Here is a 25427-nt window from a genome sequence, read left to right on the forward strand (position 1 = left end):
CCCCCCCCCCCAGAATGTCCTGCAGCCGCTCCGAGACATCCTTGACCCTTGCACCAGGGAGGCAACATACCATCCTGGAGTCTCGATTGCGTCCACAGAACCGCCTGTCTATTCCCCTTACGATCGAGTCCCCTATCACTATAGCCCTGCCATTTTTCTTCCTGCCCTGCTGCGCAGCAGAGCTAGCCACGGTGCCATGAACCTTGCTGCTGCCTTCCCCTGGTGAGCCATCTCGCTCAACAGTATCCAAAGCGATATATCTGTTTTGCAGGGAGATGACCGCAGGGGACACCTGCACTGCCTTCCTACTCGTGCTCTTTCTTTTGGTCACCCATTTGCTATCTCCCTCAGTAACTTTCACCTGCGGTGTGACCAACTAGCTAAACGTGCTATCCACGACCCCCTCAGCATCGCGGATGCTCCAAAGCGAGTCCATCCGCAGCTCCAGTGCCGTCGAGCAGTCTAACAGGAGCTGCAACTGAACACACTTCTTGCACGTGAAGGAGCCAGGGACAGTGGACGTGTCCCTGAGCTCCCACATCGCACACGAGGAGCATGACACGGGTCTGGGATCTCCTGCCATGTCTTAAACCTTAGGTAAACTTATACAACTACGATTTCAAAATAAAAATAAATAAATTAGACAATGAAAGAAAAAACTACTTACCAGTCACTTACCAGGGTTAAAAAGCACCTCCGAAAAAGCACCTTCTCTCACTCTGCACCGAATTACTTCACTGCACCAAATTACCAAGTTCCAACCATGTTTGGTGGTTAGCATAAATGCTTCACAGCTCCAGGGTCCCAGGTTCGATTCCCGGCTGGGTCACTGTCTGTGTGGAGTCTGCACGTCCTCCCCCTGTGTGCGTGGGTTTCCTCCGGGTGCTCCGGTTTCCTCCCACAGTCCAAAGATGTGCGGGTTAGGTGGATTGGCCATGCTAAATTGCCCGTAGTGTCCTAATAAAAGTAAGGTTAAGGGGGGGGTTGTTGGGTTACGGGTGTAGGGTGGATACGTGGGTTTGAGTAGGGTGATCATGGCTCGGCACAACATTGAGGGCTGAAGGGCCTGTTCTGTGCTGTACTGTTCTGTGTTCTATGTTTCTATTATGCTTAGGGAGGGCTACATCATGAAGAATAAATAAAAGGCATAAGCATGTGGGTGTTGCTGAGCAACTGGGGTCAAGTAAGTTAGAAAAACTTTTAGGTTTAATTAGCTAATTTGATTTCAGTTGAAGATGAGTAGTGGGAGACAGGACAGCTTTCAGAACTCTGCTAGAAGCAGTTGGTTTTTGAAGACTAAAGAGGGAACATCTCTCAGCTTTGCTAGAAGATATGTCATACCCATGGAGTAATGGCTATGAAAACAAATGCAGCGTTCTGAAGAGCAGCTAGTTATAGAAACTAGAGAAATTAAGAGAAGTTAACATGAAGTCTGATGTTAAAGGTACGAGAACAGAGCACTGTTCAGTAAAGACAGTCTGAGCTGAGAAGAAGGCTGAGAAGTTTAAAAGATATCTGAAGTGATTTTCAGGCGTGTGAGATTTTACTACAGCCTATGGAATGTGAGTTGAAATAACTATAGAAATCAGTGGCTGGATCTTGGAGATTGTGTAAAAGCAGTTCAGAAAAAGGAAACCTAAAAAGGGGTGGTATAAAATCCAGACTGGATTATTTGTGAAAAGTGGAGTGGAAGCTTTGTTTTAAAGTGTCATTTGGAAAACCTAGTCTGTATTTTAGAATACAAACCACTAAGGAAAGTGTGTTTTTGGTAGTCGAGTTTGGAAACTCTCATGTGATAATCTTCTGGGGAGATTCTGAGGAGGCATTTGCAAACATTCACTTGGGGTTGAGAGTGGAGAGTCTATTTACCCACATCATTGTCATAATATACACCAGTATATCATGGTGCAGACACATACTGATGGACACACACAGGGACCAATCAACATGTACAAACACCACAGCCAATCACCAGTTAGAATACACACACTATAAAGGCAGAGGGCACCACGGTTCCCGCTCATTCTGGGTGCTGCCTCTGAGTGTAACAGGAACTCATCCAGCCCAGCACAGACTTACACCACGTGCTGAGAGAATCAACTGGTTCGGACAAGGCTTAGGTCTCTAGTTCAAGTTAGCATTATTTAGACCCACAGTCATCGTATGTTAGTTAGTTAGAAGTAGTTAATAAAATTGAGTTGAACTTTCATCTGTGTTGGAAGTGTTTGTTCATCTCTCAAGCCTACACAAGCCAACACATCAATCATGTGTACTTAAAAGGGACTTTGTGTCAATGAGACCAGTGTTGATCAAGATGTACTTTATAATCCATGTTAATCCGAAAACCTGTATGTAATTGCTAAGAGAGGGGGAGATAAAGGTATATTGTGTCCTAATTCAGTTTTTCATGTTTTGTAAATGCTTTTTCCTTGTGTTGAAACTAGTTTGCAGTCCCGTGACTCTCTTCTGCCATGCTTTGTAAAAAAAAAAGGTTATGGTAATTTGAGCCAGGGTTCCATTCTGGGATCTTCACATCTAGTTATAACATCAACTGGGATTGGAACAAGTTAAAATCCCATGGTCATTATATAGTAATCATGTTTTTATTTCATGCTGGTTTGATTTGTTTCCACTTCAAAAAGTCTAAAGATGGCATGTTCATGGAGATAGCATTGTGCCAATTATCCCAATGCCGCTAGTGGTACCATATATTTGTGTTTCGGATTTTGTTATCACCAAATCATGTCATCAACCACTGGAAATGCACAATAAGTGAAAGCACTCAAAACATCTAATATATTCCATAGTTTTGTTTCCCAGTGTTTCAAAATTACTCCATAGTGAACTTTGTTTTGGAAGGAAGGAGACATCAATCATTATCGAACCACACAGCTAGAAATGAGCAGTGAAATCAGAAACTGTTGTTAAATAGTACTGAAAATGGTTGTTTGCAATAGGCTATAAAGAATATGTTACTGCAAATTAATAATTCTGAGAACATTCCAAATAATGCTGCCTCAGAATTATCCTTTTAGTGATTCATCTAGATCAGAAAAATGATGGCAAATGATCTAATTAATTATTGATTTTAGATTTAAAAATGGATGATCTGAAAGTAAATCTTCTCCTTTATGAATGGGATGAGCCAAACCTCGAGGACTGCAGAATATATATTCTCGTTGCAACTTGGCAAAATATCTAGTCCTTTTGTCTCATTATTTTTGGTCATATAGATTTATGTTCATTGGTGACGTCTTAGTTGTATAATTGTTTCACAGAGTGGTTTAACATCTTAATATCTGTAGGAAACATAATATTTTGAAGCTGATCAGTTTTTTATCAGTATTTATAGTATCACTGGATCATTTCAGAGTGCGGCCTTTGTTAGAAGGGGTTGATGCACAAGCCAATTATCAGTCAGTCGTTCTGTCAGCTTTTCAAATTCATTTATCAACGGACTTTCACAAGCTGGGTAGAAAATTGATCTTTTTACGTGCCTGATTGCATTATTTCTTTTTATGGTCATTTAGAATGCAATATTTTAATGTTTCATGGATTTTCTGCGGCATTATTCACTCAGTCAAATTATTTGTTGGTTTCTAAAGGAATATGTTGCTGAGGTGAATCCATGTAACTCTGGGTTCGGCTATAAGAAGCCTAATTGCTGTTCAGTGACCACTGAGTTGAGATTGGAGTTTGATAGGGCAGCAGTTCATAGTTTTGGCTTACTTCCCTTTTAAAAAAATGTCTGATTAATAATGTCACTTCGAGGTTGCAGCCATTTTTTCTCCTGAATCAAGTGGGTGCATTTGTTTCTTCAGAACATTTTCTGAAATGTGACCCAAAGATTTGAGAGTGATGTGCGATCGGCACAAAATACAGTCTCGATATGCTGAGCTGAGTTTTCCAGCAGCCATTGGAGTCCCAACTCTATAGCACTGTGTCCTGCTAACCTGCATGATCTTCCCGAGGCTCTCAATTAACAGAATCCCCTCAGCAGGCGGTGCTGTCAGATGGGGCAATCAGAATGCGGGAGAGATGGGAACTGCAAAAGTAGTTGGGTGACCACAGAAGTGCCTAGAACATAGAACACTACATAGAACACTACAGCGCAGTACGGGCCCTTCGGCCCTCGATGTTGCGCCGACCTGTGAAACCATCTGAAGCCTATCTGACCTACACTATTCCATTTTCATCCATATGTCTATCCAGTGACCACTTAAATGCCCTTAAAGTTGGCGAGTCTACTACTGTTGCAGGCAGGGCGTCCCACACCCCTACTACTCTCTGAGTAAAGAAACTGCCTCTGACATCTGTCCTATATCTCTCACCCCTCAATTTAAAGCTATGTCCCCTCATGTTGGTCATCACCATCCGAGGAAAAAGACTCTCACTGTCCACCCTATCTAACCCTCTGACTATCTTATATGTCTCTATTAAGTCACCTCTCAGCCTTCTCTCTAACGAAAACAACCTCAATTCCCTGAGCCTTTCCTCGTAAGACCTTCCCTCCATACCAGGCAACATCCTAGTAAATCTCCTCTGAACCCTTTCCAAAGCTTCCACATTCTTCCTATAATGTGGTGACCAGAACTGCACGCAGTACTCCAGGTGTGGCCGCACCAGAGTTATGTACAGCTGCAGCATGACCCTGTGGTTCCGAAACTCAATCCCCCTGCTTATAAAGGCTAGCACACCATATGCCTTCGTAACAGCCCTATTAACCTGGGTGGCAACTTTCAAGGATTTATGTACCTGGATGCCGAGATCTCTCTGTTCATCTACACTACCAAGAATCTTGCCATTAGCCCAGTACTCTGCGTTCCTGTTACTCCTTCCAAAGTGAACCACCTCACACTTTTCCGCATTAAACTCCATCTGCCACCTCTCAGCCCAGCTCTGCAGCTTATCTATGTCCCTCTGTATCCTATAACATCCTTCAGCACTATCCACAACTCCACCGACCTTCGTGTCATCTGCAAATTTACTAACCCATCCTTCTACACCCTCTTCCAGGTCATTTATAAAAATGACAAACAGCAGTGGCCCCAAAACAGATCCTTGCGGTACACCACTAGTAACTGAACTCCAGGATGAACATTTGCCATCAACCACCACTCTCTGTCTTCTTTCAGCTAGCCAATTACTGATCCAAACCGCTAAATCACCTTCAATTCCATACTTCCTTATTTTCTGCAATAGCCTACCATGGGGAACCTTATCAAACGCCTTACTGAAATCCATATACACCACATCAACAGCTTTACCCTGATCCACCTGTTTGGTCACCTTCTCAAAAAACTCAATAAGGTTTGTGAGACATGACCTACCCTTCACAAAACCGTGTTGAGTATCGCTAATCAACTTGTTCTTTTCAAGATGATTATAAACCCTATCTCTTATAACCTTTTCCAACATTTTACCCACAACCGAAGTAAGGCTCACAGGTCTATAATTACCAGGGTTGTCTCTACTCCCCTTCTTGAACAAGGGGACAACATTTGCTATCCTCCAGTCTTCCGGCACTATTCCTGTCGACAAAGACGACATAAATATCAAGGACAAAGGCTCTGCAATCTCCTCCCTGGCTTCCCAGAGAATCCTAGGATAAATCCCATCTGGCCCAGGGGACTTATCTATTTTGACATTTTCTAAAATTGCTAACACCTCCTCCTTTTGAACCTCAATTCCATCTAGCCTGGTCGACTGAACCTGAGTGTTCTCCTCGACAACATTGTCTTTCTCCAGTGTAAACACTGACGAAAAATATCCATTTAATGCTTCCCCTATCTCCTCTGATTCCACACACAACTTTCCACTACTATCCTTGATTGGCCCTAATCTTACTCGAGTCATTCTTTTGTTCCTGATATACCTATAGAAAGCCTTAGGGTTTTCCTTGATCCTATCCGCCAACGACTTTTCGTGTCCTCTCCTCGCTCTTCTTAACTCTCCCTTTAGGTCCTTCCTGGCTAACTTGTAACTCTCAAGTGCCCTAACTGAGCCTTCATGTCTCATCCTAACATAAGCCTTCTTCTTCCTCTTGACAAGTGCTTCAACTTCCTTAGTAAACCACGGCTCCCTTGCTCGACAACTTCCTCCCTGCCTGACAGGTACATAGTTATCAAGGACACGCAGTAGCTGTTCCTTGAAAAAGCTCCACATTTCGATTGTACCCATCCCCTGCAGTTTCCTTCCCCATCCTATACCTCCTAAATCTTGCCGAATAGCATCATAATTGCCTTTCCCCCAGCTATAATTCTTGCCATGCGGTATATACCTATCCCTGCCCATTGCTAAAGTAAACATAACCGAGTTGTGATCACTATCACCAAAGTGCTCACCTACATCTAAATCTAACACCTGGCCGGGTTCATTACCCAGTACCAAATCCAATGTGGCCTCGCCCCTTGTTGGTCTGTCTACATACTGTGTCAGAAAACCCTCCTGCACACACTGCACAAAAACTGACCCATCTATAGTACTCGAACTATAGTATTTCCAGTCAATATTTGGAAAGTTAAAGTCCCCCATAACAACTACCCTGTTACTCTCGCTCCTGTCAAGAATCATCTTTGCAATCCTTTCCTCGACATCTCTGGGACTATTCGGAGGTCTATAGACAACTCCCAACAGGGTGACCTCTCCTCTACTGTTCCTAACCTCGGCCCATACTGCCTCAGTAGACGAGTCCTCAAGCGTCCTTTCTACCGCCGTAATACTTTCCTTGATTAACAATGCCACACCCCCCCCCTCTTTTACCATCTTCTCTGTTCTTACAGAAACATCTAAATCCTGGAACCTGCAACAACCATTCCTGTCCCTGCTCTACCCATGTCTCCGAAATCGCCACAACATCGAGATCCCAGGTACCAACCCATGCTGCAAGCTCACCCACCTTATTCCGGATGCTCCTGGCGTTGAAGTAGACACACTTCAAACCAGCGTCCTGCTTGCCGGTGCCCTCTTTCGAACTTTTAACCCTATCCCTGACCTCACTACTCTCAACATCCTGTACACTGGGACTACAATTTAGGTTCCCATCCCCCTGATGAATTAGTTTAAACCCCCCGAAGAGCACTAGCAAATCTCCCCCCCAGGATATTGGTACCCCTCTGGTTCAGGTGAAGACCATCCTGTTTGTAGAGGTCCCACCTACCCCAGAATGAGCCCCAATTATCCAGGAAACCAAAACCCTCCCTCCTGCACCATCCCTGTAGCCACGTGTTCAACTCCTCTCTCTCCTTATTTCTCACTTCGCTAGCACGTGGCACGGGTAACAACCCAGAGATAACAACTCTGTTTGTTCTAGCTCTCAGCTTCCACCCTAGCTCCCTGAATTTCTGTCTCAAATCCCCATCTCTCTTCCTACCTATGTCGTTGGTACCTATGTGGACCACGACTTGGGGCTGCTCCCCCTCCCCCTTAAGGATCCCAAAAACACGATCAGAGACATCACGAACCCTGGCACCTGGGAGGCAACATACCAACCGTGAGTCTCTTTCGTTCCCACAGAACCTCCTGTCTGTTCCTCTAACTATGGAGTCCCCAATGACAAGTGCTCTGTTCCTCTTCTCCCTTCCCGTCTGAGCAACAGGGACAGACTCTGTGCCAGAGACCTGCGCCCTATTGCTTACCCCTGGTAAGTCGTCCCCCGCAACAGTATCCAAAACGGTATACTTGTTATAGAGGGGAACGACCACAGGGGATCCCTGCACTGCCTGCCGGTTCCCTCTCCCTCCCCTGACGGTAACCCATCTACTTTCTTCTTTTACCTGAGGTGTGACTACCTCCCTATAACTCCTCTCAATAACCTCCTCCGCCTCCCGAATGATCCGAAGTTCATCCAGCTCCAGCTCCAGGTCCCTAATGCGGCTCTCGAGGAGCTGGAGTTGGGTGCACTTCCCGCAGATGTAGTCAGAAGGGATACTAGAGGTGACCCTTTCCTCCCACATTCTGCAGGAGGAACATTCAACTGCCCTAGCCTCCATTCCCACTGGACTAACTTCCCAACAACTGAAAAATAAAAAAATAAAAAGCTATGAATCCCTTCATAGGATGGCTTAAGGCCATCGGTTTGGCCTGCTGATCCCCACAGCTCAGGGAAGGGGTCTGAATTTAAAAGAGGCATCAATGGCCCCATCAGTCTGCTTGCAGGAGGCTGCCTGTCGAGAGCTGGTAGGATCAGCAAATGGGGAAGAACGGCACTTTGACACCAAGAAGGTCTCGGGTGCAATCTAAAGTCTCCCCCCCCCCTCCCCCAAGTCCCTTTTTGGGCTATTTAGTGGGGTATTTCTCGGGGCCGGGCGCCTGTGTATTACTTTGTTGGACTCAGTGAGGAACACCCCGCCAAGGCCGCACGTATATCCAGGACATCAGTTCCTGGCCATTTCTAAATGCTGTCCCAATCTCCCGACCCCCCCCTTGGACATCCCACTGTTGGTTCCAGAACCCCCCCCCCATTCCCCAGCTTATCTATTAGGGGATCCTCGAGCCCCCCTCACCCCATCCTTTAAGGATATGACACCGCCGGGCCCGATCCCTGACATGGGAAACCTGGTACATGGGCACCCTGGCAATGCCCCTGCCTGGCAGTGCCTGGGGTGGGACTGCCAGGGTGCTTGGGTGGCAGTGTCAAGGTGACAGGCTGGCTGTGCCAAGGTTCCCAGGTGCCTGCGGAAGCGCCAGGGTACCATCTTGCCCAGAGCCCAACCACCTGGGGGCCTTCCATATTCTGGGAAACTGATACCCAGGTGCCGTTACACCTGGTCCACGTTTATGTGGAACATGCTAAATGGCGGCCCCCACCCCGGCGAGGTCTCGGACCTCAAGAGAATCGGGCACCGACATATTTAAATTAACCTAATGGCTCACATAAATATGTAAATCTGGGCGAGATCCAGATCACCACGTCTTGCAAGATCTCGTTGGATCTCATGAGACGCTCCGAGCATGGCAATTCCCGCAAGAGGTGCCTCATGAGATTTAACATCCTCGTTGCATCACTGAATCTGGCGCGATGAGGCAGTTCGACCGCACCCCTCATCTTCATCAAAAAATGGTTCCTTATTAGGCTCTGGAGTGGCTTGAATGGCTGCCCACCTCATTGGGGCAGGATGCTACCCTGCCCACACTGGTAAGACCTCCAGGAGATAAAAACGGGCCAGGATGCCATCCCGATGTGGCCTGCTCTTATTTTCTTAACCACCCGGGCCCTATTTCCTGGAAGGTTCAGCCCACTTGCTTGTACAGAGTCAGAGGGTGTGCACTTTTCTTCAGGATTAATATTGGGGTCACTGATTTAAGTTTTTTCTTTTGTGCGATGTGAGCATCGCTGACAAAACCGGCATTTGGTGTCCATGCCTAATTGCCCTTGAGATTGACGCATAAGTCAAATTGTAATTTTATTAGTAATGTTTTTGAGCTCCGCATGAGAAAATTGGGAGCACTGCAAGCAGAAAGAATGGTGGAGGGAGTGAGATGACAGATACCTAGTGCAGAATTTTCAGCCAAGGATGAAGGTGGGTATTGGCATTAGCCATTGGGTTGAACACCAATAATATGTTTAGGGAGCCAACCACTTTGTGCCAACTGGTGAGAATCGTGTTCATGCTGTGCATGAAATCTTGACATAACATGGAGCTCGACTCTTCGCGATGTTTCACCTTTGTACACAAGCTCACTAGCAGCTGCAAAGTGTACCAAACATTTCCTGCTTTATGCCCATCAGCCGCCTTTGGTAGGTTGCATTGAATTCATCATCGGAGTCCACAACATCAGAGCTAATATGTAATCTCACCCTCCAGAGAGCCTGCATCTATGGTTTCCAGTTTCACCAGAACTGTGGCCAGTGAGTCACCTGCTTCTCATTAACTCCGGGAGATGCAGGGAATTGGAAAAGGAAAAGTGATTCACATTGATTTTGGCACATTTTGGGGTTTGCAAGTGATTTGATAATTTCATTTCCTGAGATTCAAATTTTATTCAAATGACCATCTGGCAATCATCGCTGCAAGTATGAAGATGTAACAGTTTCATTAGATTGTGTTCTGGACAAGACAACTGAAACACTGTATTTTGTCCTTTCAATTAGAGAAGTGGCACTAAGTATGTATATTGGCATGCATTATCATGCAAAGCATGAACTGCTTAGATTGTAATGCTTCTGAAGAAACTTCCAACATAAGTGTTAGTCAGGCATTCACATCTTGTAGCAATGTCGCTAGGGGCCTGCCAGTACAGCCTCCTTTAGTGAAAGGAGCCTCCACTAGCACAACATCTGCCAAAGTAAGATAACGTTACATCTGAAAATGTGAAATTGCAGGTACCACAGGGAAAGCAAAGTGCAGCCTTAAGGCAGCTTGAGAAACTGACATTTCTCTGAAGCTGCTCGTCTTTCTCCAAGCACCAGCTCAGAGAGTCCCACAGGTACCTGAAAAGGGAGCTGTGTACAACAAAATACAACTGGGACAACGCCAATGTTTAAACAGTTAATTTTTTAAAAATACAGTAACGTTTAAAACACTTTGCTGAAAAATCTGCAGGCTTTTTGAGGCCCTCCTACCTTTTGGGCCTATCAGGGCTCCTTCTTGAAATGTTCTCCTGATTTTCTGATCACTCAACATGCAACATGCCTGGCAGCTAGGAAATGTAGCTCTCATCCTGCCCCGTTTAGTGTGAGTAATGGAAGTCTTGCCTGCTTTGGACGGGAGCTTTCAAATGCTGTGCCTGACTGAAAAATCGAGCAAGTCCCTAGGCCAGCAAGAATCTGCCTTCTGCTGACATTTATCATGTTGCTCATGGTCGAAATCAGAATGATAGTCGGACTAAAGATTAGCTGAGTTATCTTTTTGATGCACATAGACTATGTACAGTTTAATAAAATTCAAGGTTTAGCTAATATATGAATACCTCTACAACAACACACACTATAAGATAATAATCTTTATTAGTGTCACAAGTAGGCTTACGTTAACACTGCAATGAGGTTACTGTGAAAATCCCCTAACGCGATGTTAAGCGTTTTAAAATAATTACAACGGTCTTGTTTTAACCACGGACCAATCTTCAGCAAGTGAAATTTGGTGTCCTTCAATGCTTACCTTCTTCACCAAAAAGTGAATAGGCCTAGCCATTTTTACCTCCATTTTTACTCATTTTATATGCTACTGGATGTTTTCATAGTGAACCAACTTCTGACCTATTCCGTGCAAAGACCTGGTAAGTTGTGGAATCAGTCACAAGGCCATCCTCTATAGGCCTTATTGTGAGGCGGGTGATGAGATTGTGCTGTGGAAGTCCTAAATGCCCAACTTTGCCTCTGAATCATATTCTTGCTCTTTCTGACCCCATATGGAAGTAAGATTATCTTTAAACAGAATTTTTTTGGCGTCTTGGTTTACTTCTTGTTGGCCTGTTGGGAAACTCTCTGTCATTTCCCACTCTGGTCTTCTAATTTTTATAGGTTTTTATTTATATGTCTGTGATTTATATGAACTAAGAATTATGGGGTTCACTTGTTTGCAAAAACCCCTCAATCGCAAATCACATCAGGTTCAAGAGACGTAACCATTTGTCAAGAAAGAACATGTTAAATGATTAATTCAGAAAATGTATTGATCATTAAAAAGATAAAAAGTCAGATCGATAAAAAACAAAGTATCAATTACCAGAAATCAGCAGTAATTAATGAAGATGAAAAGGCTTAACTTTAAGAATTGAAGAGACTTTTCACCACCCTTCTCAGACCAAGTTGTAAAGTAATGAAAGTAATGACTGTAAAAACATCAAAGACCGCTCTGGGCACCTCTCCATAAACATCTCTCTCCCGACCTGCCTCTGTTCTTCTCTGCCTCTGATAAACATCTCTCTCCCCCTTGCTACCCATATCTGTCTCTGTACATCTCTCTCTGCCTTTCTCTGTCTCTCTGCCTCTGGCAATTAACACCCAAAAATGGCTTCGTAAGGTGCCATTTCTAAAATTCCTTACAAATTGATGCACCATCAATGGACACGAGACGAAGATGAGATCCAAACGATAGGCTTTAATGCACAAGATGTGTGCCCGGCAGCAGACGTACAGAAGAAAAGCCGACTGCCGGGAAGCATGGGGCTGAGGGGCACATGACTTACCCGGGCCAATGGGCAGCGAGTCCTCTGCACCAATAGCAGCTCACTTCCAAGGTACCGTAATACCCCTAGTCATACTACCACATTCACCCCTTGTTGAAAAAGAAGCAGGGGGCGTGTCCCGTGAGTACGTGAGACTGGTAGTATGACTAGAGGTGTTTAGGTCGTACCGTTGCATCGATGGCTGCCCACTGACCCGCAACTTATGTGCAAAAGGAAAAAAACAGCAACTAGGTACAATGTATAAAATTAGGAGGGAGAAAAAAAATGGGGAATAGGTAAGGAACAAAAGAAAAAAAAACACAAGAGTCCACCCGCAGGCAGAAGTCCACCAGTAGGTCACATCGATTCAATCAGTCGAATGGGCGCCTTCGATGTCCTGCTTGACCTGCGCAGCGGTGCCGGCGACGTCGGAGCGGTGGTCATCCGTGACACTGGGAGCGGTGATCCTGTTCCTGTATCCGTACCCCTGGTCAGAGCTAGCGGGGGCCAGGCCGGGGGAGGGGGTTCCTGTCCGCTGGGCCATGGGGGCGTCGGTGGGGCCGGGGGTGGGGGGTTCTGGGGGCAGTTGGGGTCGGGGGGGGGTGCTGGTGTTGGGGGGTGTGGCGGAGATCCGGCGGGTGCCAGGTCCCGAAGGGAGACAGTGTCCTGTCGGCCGTCGGGATACTCCACATACGCGTATTGCGGATTTGCGTGGAGTAGCTGGACTCTTTCGACCAACGGGTCCGACTTGTGCACCCGCACGTGCTTCCGGAGCAGAATGGGCCCGGGGGTATCCAGCCAGGTCGGGAGCGGGGTCCCTGAGGAAGACTTCCTGGGAAAAACAAGAAGATGTTCGTGAGGCGTTTGATTAGTGGCGGTACAGAGAAGTGACCGGATTGAGTGGAGGGCGTGTGGGAGGACCTCTTGCCAGTGGTAGACTGGGAGATTTCTGGACTATAGGGCCAGCAGGACGGTCTTCCAGACCGCTATGAATGTATGCGGGGTAACCGAACAGGGAGAAGATGGTGTGCAGGGCTTTGATAATGGTGGTCGTGGTCATGTCGGGGCAGGGGATGGCGAAAGGGAAACGGGAGTACTCGTCAATCACGTTGAGGAAGTACGTGTTGCGGTTGTTGGAGGGGAGGGGACCTTTGAAATCCATGCTGAGGCGTTTAAAGGGGCGGGAAGCCTTTATCAGATGTGCTTGTTCAGGGCGGTAGAAGTGCGGCTTGCACTCCGCGCAGATGTGGCATTCCTTGGTCACTGTCCTGACCTCCTCGATGGAGTAGGGCAGTTTGCGGGTCTTTATGAAATGGAACAAGCGGGTGACCCCCGGGTGGCAGAGGTCCGCGTGGAGGGTTCGGAGGCGGTCCACTTGTGTGTTGGCACAGGTGCCGCGGGACAGTGCATCGGGAGGCTCGTTTAGCTTCCCAGGACGATACAAGATGTCGTAGTTGTGCGTGGACAACTCGATCCTCCACCGCAAGATCTTATCGTTCTTTATCTTGCCCCTCTGTGCATTATCAAACATGAAAGCCTCTGACCGTTGGTCTGTGAGGAGGGCAAACCTCCTGCCGGCCAGATAGTTCCTCCAATGCCGCACAGCTTCGACTATGGCCTGTGCTTCCTTTTTCGACCGAGGAATGGCGGATTTCGGAAGCTGGAGGGTACGGGAGAAGAAGGCCACGGGTCTGCCCTCTTGGTTGAGGGTGGCCGCCAGAGCAACTTCCGACGTGTTGCTCTTGACTTGAAAGGGGAGGGACTCGTTGATAGCACGCATCGTGGCCTTTGCAATGTCTGCTTTGATGCGGCTAAAGGCCTGGCGGGCCTCCATTGACAGGGGAAACGTGGTGGACTGGATGAGTGGGCGGGTTTTGTCGGCATAATTGGGGACACACTGGGCGTAATATGAAAAGAAGCCCAAACAGCGCTTCAGAGCTTTGAGGGAGTGGGGGAGGGGGAGCTCCATCACGGGGCAGCTCCATCACGGGGCGCATGTGTTCGGGGTCGAGGCCTATCACTCCGTTACGCACTACGTAGCCGAGGATGGCTAGACGGTCGGTGCTAAACACACACTTATCCTTATTGTAGGTCAGGTTAAGGAGTTTTGCGGTACGGAGGAATTTGCGGAGGTTGGTGTCGTGGCCGCAGATGGTGACATTATCGAGATATGGGAAGGTTGTCCGTAAACCGTGTTGGTCGACCATACGGTCCATCTCACTTTGTAAGACCGAGACCCTATTTGTGACACCGAAAGGAACCCTTAAAAAGTGGTAGAGTCGCCCATCCGCTTCGAACGCAGTGTACTTTCAGTCACTCGCGCGGATGGGGAGCTGGTGGTAGGCGGACTTAAGGTCCACCGTGGAAAAGACCTTGTACTGCGCGATCCTGTTGACCAGGTCGGAGATACGTGGGAGAGGATACACGTCCACCTGCGTAAATCTGTTGATGGTCTGACTGTAGTCTATGACCATCCGATTTTTCTCCACGGTCTTAACCACCAGCACTTGTGCTCGCAAGGGGTTGTTGCTAGCCTCGATAGCCTTCAGAAGCCTTTGGACTTCGGACCTGATGAAGGTCCGGTCCTCGGCACTGTACCGTCTGCTCCTTGTGCCGACGAGTTTGCAATCCGGGGTGAGGTTTGCAAACAAGGATGGGGGATCGACCTTGAGGGACGTGAGGCTGCAGACAGTAAGGGGGAGCATAGGGCCGCCGAATTTCAACATTAAACTCTGGAGGTTGCAGTGGAAATCTAATCCCAGGAGTGCTGCCGCGCAGAGGTGAGGAAGGACGAAGAGCTTATAGTTTTTAAACTCCCTCCCCTGGACCGTGAGGTCCGCTATGCAGCACTCTGTGATCTGGACCGAGTGCGAACCGGAGGCCAGAGCGATTCTTTGTTTCACCGGGTAATCAGGAAGTGCGCAGCGTCTTACCGTGGCGGGGTGGACAAAACTTTCTGTGCTCCTGGAGTCCAGCAGGCAGCTCGTCTCGTGGCCGTTGAGAAGGATCTTCGTGGTCGCCGTGGACAGCGTGCGGGGCTGTGACTGATCCAGTGTTACTGAGGCGAGTCGTGGCAGGACCTCCGAGTCGTCATCCGGCAGCGAGTGGTCACTTGCGGGGTCCTCAGTGCCGATCGAAGATGGCAGCGCCCGTCAGCTGCACGTGGTGGGGTGTGAACAAAATGGCGGTGCCCGGGGGTCGCACGTGGAGATGGGGGCCCAAAATAGCGGCGCCCGGGGATCGCACGTGGCGTCGGGGGCCCAAAATGGCGGCATCCGAGGATCACTCGTGGCGGTGGGGGTAGCGAGGTCCGCGGGCCGCACGGGGCCCCTGAGGAGCATGGGGGGGGGGAACCCGCAGTCGCTGCTGGAGACTGCAGCGAGCGCCTTGGACTGGCAAACGGCCGCAAAATGGCTCTTCTTGCCGCAGCCTTTACAGGTTGCGATGCGGGCCGGGCAGCGATGGCGGGGGTACTTAGCCTGGCCGCAAAAGAAGCAGCGGGGCCCCGTGGGTTTATCGGGACACCGTGCGGCGCAGGCCTGAGGGGGGACCGAGTCTGCGGAGGTGAGGGGGGTCGCGTTCCATGCTGCCCAGGGGGCCGCCGTGCGGTCGGGAGCGGACGCGCGGGCGTTGCGATTAGCGACATCTAGAGAGGAGGCGAGGGCCCGTGCTTCGGCGAGGCTTAAAGTTTCTTTCTCTAAGACTCTCTGGCAGATATGGGAAGACTGCATAACCGCAACGAAAGCGTCTCTGATTAAAAGTTTGGTGTGCTCGGCCTCAGAAACTTGTTGGCAGGCGCAGTTTCTCCCCAGAACAAGGGGGGCCTGGTAGAATTTGTTTAAAGACTCGCCAGGGAATTGCTGCCTCGTGGCCAGTAAGTGCCGAGCGTAGACCTGGTTCACCGGCTGGATGAAATGTCCCTTGTGCAAGTTCATGGCTGCGTCATAGTCAGTTGTGTCCTCTATGAGCGTATACACGGCGGTGCCAACGCACGAGTGGAGAATATGCAGTTTTTGTTCCCTCATCGGGCGGTTTTCGGCTGTGCTCAAGTAACTATTGAAACACGCCAGCCAGTGTTTAAATGCTGCTGTTGCATTTGCTGCGTGCGGGTTGAGTCGAAGGCACTCCGGCTTGATACGAAGCTCCATCCTTTTAAAAACTTGTGCATTAAATTGATGCACCATCAATGGACACGAGACGAAGATGAGATCCAAACGATAGGCTTTAATGCACAAGATGTGTGCCCGGCAGCAGACGTACAGAAGAAAGGCCGACTGTCGGGAAGCACGGGTTCTTATATCCCGCCTTGTAGGCGGAGCTACCTACCTCTTAGCCAATCGGCTGAGGGGCACATGACTTACCCGGGCCAATGGGCAGCGAGTCCTCTGCACCAATAGCAGCTCACTTCCAAGGTACCGTAATACCCCTAGTCATACTACCACACAAATTGAAAGCCCACCGTAACCAATTGTTGGAAAACTAACCAAATGGTCTATAACTGGTCAAAAATTAACTAAGAATTAGGTCATTCATTTTTAGCTAATTATGCACGTTGTCTCAGTTTTAAAACAATGCTTCTTCTCAAACCAGCTCCCTCATCTTGAGGTAGACTTTATTGTCGACCAATAATTGGTCAGCATAGTTGTTTGAAGTTCAGGTCCCTTAGACAAGGGCTCATTCAGTCCTTCTCCTTGTCAAGGTTAACATTCATGTTAACTCTTTATTCTGTGGCCTAAGAAACACACATTAATATTTCTCTCACAATTCAAAGTCTGTATTAATAGTCAAGTGTTACTTTTAATTGTAAAAGTCATTAACATTTGTGTTCCAAATTACATTTCCAGCCTTTCTAACATATCTATTAATGAATTACTTCTTATTTAATTGTCTTACAATTAAGTCAATCTACTTAACTAATCTGGCTGGTTTCCAATAATACTGGTTTATTTTTTATTCGAATGGCTATCATCAATTTTAGTAGAAAATGCTTAACATATTAATTCAAACTCCAAAATGATAGTCACTGTGATTTTTAAACTACCAACACTCTCCAAGTAAATATTGCAATAAGGAACCAGCATACAGCTGTTAAACAACTTTGGGTGGTGTCCTTGTTGTCAGCCTGCTCAGCGGGTCAGGTTGAAACAGTGACAGGTTAGTTCAAGGGTGGGCAAACTTTTCCGTGCAAGGGCCACATTCAGAAATTCACAATTTTAAAGGGCCGCATAGTATATTAAGTAAAATAATTACTTCACCCGGTTATGATTCTGGGCGCCTCATATAGAACATAGAACAGTACAGCACAGAACAGGCCCTTCGGCCCTCGATGTTGTGCCGAGCAATGATCACCCTACTCAAGTCAACGTATCCACCCTATACCAGTAAGTAACACAACAGCCCCCCCCCCCCATTAACCTTAAAAATAAATAATTAAAAATTTAAAAAATAAAAAATAAAAAAAAATTTTAATTTTTTTTTAATGACTTGGTGGGCCGCATAAAGACCTTTGGCGGGCCGCATGCGGCCCGCGGGCCGTAGTTTGCCCACCCCTGGGTTAGTTCCATTCAGCACCAATGCAGGTAAATAACCAGGGCAGTTTTAAATGCTCGGCAGAAACCAGACAGCTAAGATTGAAACTTCTCCCAATAGGTTTTTGATTGGCCAACATTGAAAATTAGAAATCATCAAAAAAAAGTCTTTAATTGAAGCCAGCAGTTGTGCTGTGTCTTTGTCAAAGTGTGATGACTGAAATCTAAAGGAAGTAATTGTGCTTCTTGCAACAAATGTGCACTATACGTCAGATTTTATATTGATATAAAGCAAATCAGTTTCCTATGGCATTGCAAATGGCAAGTACGAGAGTTTCAATGCTCCTTGACCTGTCTCTACTCCCTTCATTTATTGTTTCCCTGTTTCCTGTCCTATTTTCTGTTTCTCTTCCTCAACTCTATTTTTACTTCCTTTGCTCTGTAGTTTGCATTTTTACAGGTATAAAGTGGAGGGTAATATGGAATTGTTTGGTATGGTATGTAAAGAAGCCACCAATGCTGCAGGTTGCATTTGTGGGTTACAGGGAACATTTGATTCTCGATGGCTGCCCCTCATTCACTACCCCTTCATCTCCTGCCTACAACTTTGATTTCTATCAGCCCCTCATGCACTTCACTATCCCTACCTTATCCATTTGAACTATTATAGCTTGCTCTCCCATTTTCTCTGCTGTTACTCAGCTCTCCTTTAATCCCCCCCTCCATGCCACTCTCTTCCACAATCCCCATAAGGCCAAGAATTATGGGGTTCACTTGTTTGCAATAACCCCTCAATCGCAAATCACATCAAATTCTAGAGACATAACCATTTGTCAAAAAAGAACATGTTAAATGTTTAATTCAGAAAATGTATTAACCTTTAAAAAGATAACAAGTGAGATAGATAAAAAGCAAAGTATCAATTACCAGAAATCAGCAGTAATTAATGAAGATGAAAAGGCTTAACTTTAAGAATTGAAGAGAATTTTCATCACCCTTCTCAGACCAAGTTGTAAAGTAATGAAAGTAATCACTCTGTAAAAACATCAAAGACAGTTCTCGGCACCTTTCCATAAACATCGCTCTCTCTCTCTCTCTCTGCCTTTGTCCTTCTCTGCCTCTGGTAAACATCTCTCTTCCTCCTTGCTACCCATATCCTTCTCTTTATATCTCTCTCTGCCTTTCTCTGTCTCTCTGCCTCTGCCCATTAACACCCAAAAATGATCGCTAGATTTAAGATCCTGGGAGTCACCATCACCAACAGTCTGTCCTGGTCCACTCATGTTGACGCAACAGTCAAGAAAGCCCAACAACGTCTCTACCTCCTACGGAAGCTAAAGAAATCCGGCATAAACAAAATCAACTCTCTCAAACTTCTATTGATTGCAATAGAGAGTATCCTATCCAGCTGCATCACAGCCTGGTATGACAACTGCTCGGTCCAAGATCACAAGAAACTGCAGAGTTGGTGAACTCATCCAAACGCATCACACAAGCTTGCCAGTCTTACATTGATTCTGTGTACACCTCCCACTACCTCAGGAAGGCAGACAGTATTATCAGAGACCCCTCCCACCCAGGCATTGCCTTCTTCCAGACCCTTCCATCAGGCAGAAGGTACTGAAGTCTGAAGACCCGCACATCCAGACATAGGAACAGCTTCTTCCCCATAGCTACAAGACTCCTCAACGACTCCTCAGGGGCAGCACGGTAGCATGGTGGTTAGCATAAATGCTTCACAGCTCCAGGGTCCCAGGTTTGATTACCGGCTGGGTCACTGTCTGTGTGGAGTCTGCACGTCTTCCCCGTGTGTGCGTGGGTTTCCTCCGGGTGCTCCGGTTTCCTCCCACAGTTCAAAGATGTGCGGGTTAGGTGGATTGGCCATGCTAAATTGCCCGTAGTGTCCTAAAAAGTAAGGGGGGGGGGGTGTTGGGTTACGGGTATAGGGTGGATACATGGGTTTGAGTAGGGTGATCATTGCTCGGCACAACATCGAGGGCCGAACGGCCTGTTCTGTGCTGTACTGTTCTATGTCTATGTTCTATGTCTATGACTCCCTCTCGGACTGATCTGTTTCCTGGAATAACACTATTCACGACGCCCTATGCTGCTCTTGCTCATGTATTTGCTTTGTTTGGCTCCTTGTTTCATACTGTGGCCAATCACTGTTTGTCGATGTACCATTTGTCAATGTACTCTGTTGATTATTCTTTTTGTCTACTATGTACGTTCCCTTGGCCAAAGAAAAATACTTTTCACTGTACTTAGGTACATGTGACAATAGATCAAATCAAAAAAGCCCACAACCTGTTTTTTCCTCCCTTCCACATCTCTTCCTGCTCCGCATCTGTGTGGTAATCTATCAGCATGGAGGATTGGTTGATGAACAGGAAGTAGAGAGTACGATTAGTGGGTAACTTTTGTGTTGGCAAACTAACTGGTGGAGTGCCACAGGGATGGGTGCTGGGACCTCAACTATTTACAACCCATACCAATGACTTAGATGAAGAGACCAAATGTATGGTTGCTAATTTGCTGATGATATAAAGACAGGTCAGAGAGTAAGTTTTGAAGAGGACAGAAGTTTGCAAAGGGATATAGAAAAGTTAAGTGAGTGGGCACAAAGAGCTGCCCTGCTCTTTCTAAGAAACACTTGAGCAAAAAGAGACAGCCTCTTAAAACAAAATGCGGTTAGAAAACCACCTGCTCCCCTGAGTTAATGGATCATTACAGAGCTATATAAAATAAATCCTAATCTCCCCTTTGAAACTGCCTTGAACTATTAATCAAAAAGTTTTAGGAGGCAATGGGGTGCAAAATTAAATGTAAACAATGCAGTTCAAAACTTATAGCCTTCCAGACATAAAAACAGGATTCTATACTTTAAAAGGCTGTGAAATTTACTGTGAGAAATACACTTCAAAGGTTTCCACCATATTAAACTGATTATTTTTAGCTTCATCTCACTGACCTATAAACGTGGCATACTGACAGATGTTTTAGCGGGTTTAGGGGTAGAGATATGATCACTTGCACTTTATTATGAGAGGTGTTTATTTTTGAGATACTGACAGAATGTTTAATGGGTTCAGAGGTGCGGATGAGAACACTTTCACTTTATTATGAGTGATGTGTATTTTTGAGACGCTGACTGACTGTTTAAACGGTTCAAAGGCTGTAGATCGGAAGAGCAGCCAAACAAGCCCCAACCCAAGAAAGACCCCTGACCTGAGCCCCTCCAGCCCAGTTCAAGCCCCCTTGCCCCATCGACCATGAAGGGCCCCTCTCAGCACTCTGTAGGCGATTGTATGGAGGGTACTCACCCCCTTGTCACCTCTCAGACTGCAAGCCACCAGAACCTGCTTTTAAATACTTGCATCAAATCACGACCGTATGACTCCCATCTGGGATGCGGGAGCAGCATCAGCTGCACTTGAATCAGACTTCGACCTGATGCATTCAGTTGAATGCTGATGAATCTGTTCTGGACGGCGGGCCGGGAGACTGATGGGTCTGACGCCCGGAATAGATCTCTATTTTGGCCCACCACAGGATTCAGTAGGCCATCACGAATCATGTGGCTAGTGGCAGCCCTGGAGAAGCTTGGTCATTTTTTTGCTTTCAGAATTTAAACTGATTAAACAAAGAAGTTAGAAAAAAAAGTATTGACCTTTATACATCTGTTTATTATCAAAGCACAGCTATGTTTAAATCACTGAATATAAATTTGACTTCATTAAAGCTTCTGAAATTTGCACTTGTCCTTTTGAAAATGATTTGAAGAAAAGCTCCTGAGCAGAGTAATAGAAGCTAAAGGAAAATATCTAATCTGTTCAGCTGATTGAAAGGTATTGGGCAATTAGGTACACTGCACATGCTCAGACTGCATAATCCAAATTCAGCTCAAAGTCTTAGATCAGAGCAAAGCTATTAAATTCAAACCCAGACTGTTGGTGGAGGCTTTCGAGCAAAAACATCAAATTCAATCATCAAAAGACAGAAAAGTCATTTCAGTACGTCAATTTAAATGTGTTATGTATTTTGTCTTTCTGTCTAAACTCTGAATTTGGACATTAGGTATTTCAGTGACCGAGGGAATAATGGTACATGAAAGAAATGTTCACATAATTCATGGGAGCCTCATGGCTAGATTGATAAGTTAACATTGTCAAAACTCATAATAAATGTGAACACAGGAATATATATGGGGCAGCATGGTGACACAGTGGTTAGTACTGCTGCCTTACAGTGCCAAGAACGAGGGTCCAATTCCAACCTCGGGTAACTGTCTGTGTGGAGTTCGCATGTTCTCTCCGTGTCTGCGTGGGTTTTCTCCGAGTGCTCCGGATTGGCCATGCTAAATTGCCCCTTAGTGTCCAATAAGGTTAGGTCGGGTTAGTGCGATGGGCTAAGTCAGGTGTGGAGGGTCAGTGCAGACTCAATGGGTTGAATGCCCTCCTTCTGCATTGTAGGGGTTCTATGATTCTATTCGATCAGGGAAACATTTGATGCAACATGTTTGATATAGTGTGTGTACGTGTGTCTGTGCAAATAAAGTATTTTTAATGAGTTGTGATATGTGTTCAACCATTTTATGTTGGTAACCTGCTAACAAATCTTTTGCTATCTTGTTGTCTTGCAGTTGCTGTTCTACTGCAGGATGATTATTTTGTCAGTGGAGCTGATCTTCCAGATAGACTTAAAGCAGAAAAGCTGGAATTTCACTGGGGTCAGAATAAAGGTTTTCCAGGTTCAGAACACAGTCTTGAAGGAAAAAGATATCCCATTGAGGTGAGAAAAGCATTAAATTGGTGAATGATGTTATTTCACCTGATAATAAAAATATGTCTGTTCTGTTAGTGTGGCATGAAGACATGGTTCAGTTGTGCCTTCATTGGATATTTATTTACATCACAGGTCAGAATTCACATTTGTGTTCCATTTTGAAGGTTTTTGTTTAGTTTACGTGTGAAAACTCTGAAGGCTGGTGCTTTCCCAATGTCTCCGTCACGATCATTCTTCCCAGGCAGCTGGTTATGTGGAAGGAGCACAAATCCAAATTTCGAAGACAATTCATAACATTGCTTACAACACATGAAATAAAAAAACAGACTGAGTGTTCAATACATCTTTCTTGGCTTGCGTGTTACTGTGGAAGGAAATGCTATTCCAAGTTTCAAAACGTTCTTTAAAATATTTTGTATCAACGTCTTTTAATTCAACCTCAGAAGATCATCTAAGATGACCATTTTTGATGCCAGCAATTCTTATAGTTTCTTTAAATGAGATTGCCAATTAGTATCTTGTTAAATTCACTTTTATGTTGTGGAGTGGCAGCCATTGGGGGCTGGTTTGGCACAGGCCAAACTGATTTCTAAGAGAAGATCCCCACATCTCGATCCCCCAAAAAACTTGCATTTATATTGCACATTTCATAACCAACAGACCTATCAAAGCACTTTACAGCCGATGTGAGATTTTGATAATTCTACTGATTTTTAGGGTTTGTTGTAGGTCTGTAATCACTATTGTAATATAGAGAATGTGGCAGCCAATTTGTGCACAGCAAGGTTCCACAAACTGTAAAGTGATAATGACCATGTATTTGGTTTCTTTGCAATGTTGATTAAAAGATGACCATAAAAACAGGCCATCCTAGATTGGGTACTGTGCAATGAGAACGGAATTATTGGGAATCTCGTTGTGCAAGACCCCCTTGGGGATGAGCAACCATATTATGACAGAATTTTTCATCAAGATGGAGAGTGAAGTAGTTGATTCTGAGAGTAGGGCACTGAATCTTAATAAAGGAAACTATGATATATGAAGCATGAGTTGGCTTTGATCGATTGGGTAACGTTACTTAAAGGGGTGACAGTGGACAGGCAGTGGCTAACATTCAAGGATCTCAAGGGGGAACTACAACAATTGATTATTCCTGCCTGGCACAAAAGTAAAAGTGGAAAGGTGGTCAATCCATCCATGGTTTACAGGGGAAATTAAAGACAGTATTCGATCTAAAGAAGAAGAATACAAATTGGCAAAGAAAAACAACAGGTCTGGGGTTTAGAGCAATTTAGAATTCAGCAAAGAAGGACCAAGGGATTGATTATGAAGGGGAAAATGAAATGAAATGAAAATCACTTATTGTCACAAGTAGGCTTCAAAATGAAGTTATTGTGAAAAGCCCCTAGTCGCCACATTCCGGCGTCTGTTCGGGGAGACTGGTACGGGAATTGAACCTGCGCTATTGGCCTGCCATGGTTGGCTTTAAAAACCAGCTATTTACCCCTGTGCCCAACCAGAATAGAGCACGAGAGTAATCTTGCAAGGAACATAAAAACTGACTGTAAACGTTTCTATAGGTATGTGAAGAGAAAAAGATTGGTGAAGACAGATGTAGGTCCCTTACAGTCAGGAATAGGGGAGTGTATAATGGGGACAAAGAAATGGCTGAGCAACTAAATACATACTTTGGTTCTGTCTTCACAAATGAGGAAACAAATTAGATACCAAAAATGTTAGAAAATGCAGGGTTTAGTGAGAGGGAGGAACTGAAGGAGATTGATATTAGTGGAGAAATGGTGTTGGGCAAATTGATGGGATTGAAAGTTGATAAATCCCCAGGCCCTGATAATCTACATCCCAGAGTACTGGGCTCTCAAAATAGCAGATGCATTGGTGGTCATCTCACAGGATTCTATAGACCCTGGGGCAGTTCATGTAGATTGGAGGGTAGCTAAAGTTAAACTATTTTTAAACAAAGAGGTAGAGAGAAAACAGGGGATTTTAGACCAGTAAGCCTGACATCAGTAGTGGAGAAAATTCTTGAATTTATTATCAAAGATTTTGTAGCTGAGCACTTAGAAAATCGTGGCACGATCGGACAGAGTTAGCATGGATTTATGAAGGGGAAATCCTGCATAAGAGATTTGCATGTAAAATGAAAGCCCATGGATTAGGGGTAGTGTATTGAGATGGATAGAAAACTGGTTCGCAGACAGGAAATAAATTGATGGGTCTTTTTCAAATGAACGGGTCTTTTTCAAATTTGCAGGCAGTGACTAGTGGGGTACCACAGGGATTGGTTCTAGGACCGCAGCTGTTCACGATTGATTTTAATGATTTAGATGAGGGAACAAAATATAATATCTCCAACTTTGCAGATGACACCAAGTTGGGTGGGAGGATGATCCATGAGGAGGATGCAGAGATCCTTCAGTGTGATTTTGACAAGTTGAGTGAGTGGGCAAATGAATGGCAGATGCGGTATAATTTGGATACATGCGAGGTTATCCACTTTGGCAGCAAAAACGAGAAGGTGACTTATCTGAATGGTCATAAATTAGGAGAGGGGAATGTGCAACTAGACCTGGGTGTTCTCGTACACCAGTCTCTAAAGGTAAGCATGCAGATACAGCAGGCGGTAAAGAAGGCAAATGGTGTGCTGGCCTTCATTGCGAGAGGATTCAAGTACAGGAGCAGGGATGCCTTGCTGCAATTATCCAGGACCTTGATGAGGCCACACCTGGAATATTGTGTGCAGTTTTGGCTTCCTTTTCTGAGGAGGGATCTTCTTGCGCTAGAGTGAGCGCAGCAAAGATTTACTGGGATGGCAGGACTGATGTATGAGGAGAGATTAAATTGGTTAGGATTGTATTCACTGGAGTTCAGGAGAATGAGGGGGTAGATGCTGGAAGGATGATTCGATGGTGGGTGAGTCCAGATCCATTCTCATGTGCTGCACAGAAGGGATCGCCTGACCAAAATCACAAAGTAGCACTTTTT

At 45.7% G+C, this 25427-nt stretch overlaps 1 protein-coding gene across 2 annotated transcripts in view; it reads left to right on the top strand.

Moving 5' to 3' along the window:
- The window catches only part of LOC119973064 (receptor-type tyrosine-protein phosphatase gamma-like), a 1019600-nt gene that overhangs the window by 480413 nt on the left and 513760 nt on the right, over nt 1-25427 (top strand). For both annotated transcript variants that reach the window (XM_038810525.1, XM_038810526.1), the window contains one exon: nt 22282-22430. In XM_038810525.1, coding sequence (XP_038666453.1) covers nt 22282-22430 — 149 coding nt within the window. The remainder of the gene's footprint in view (nt 1-22281; nt 22431-25427) is intronic.

Source organism: Scyliorhinus canicula, chromosome 11 (assembly GCF_902713615.1).
Source record: "Scyliorhinus canicula chromosome 11, sScyCan1.1, whole genome shotgun sequence".
NCBI lineage: Eukaryota > Metazoa > Chordata > Chondrichthyes > Carcharhiniformes > Scyliorhinidae > Scyliorhinus > Scyliorhinus canicula.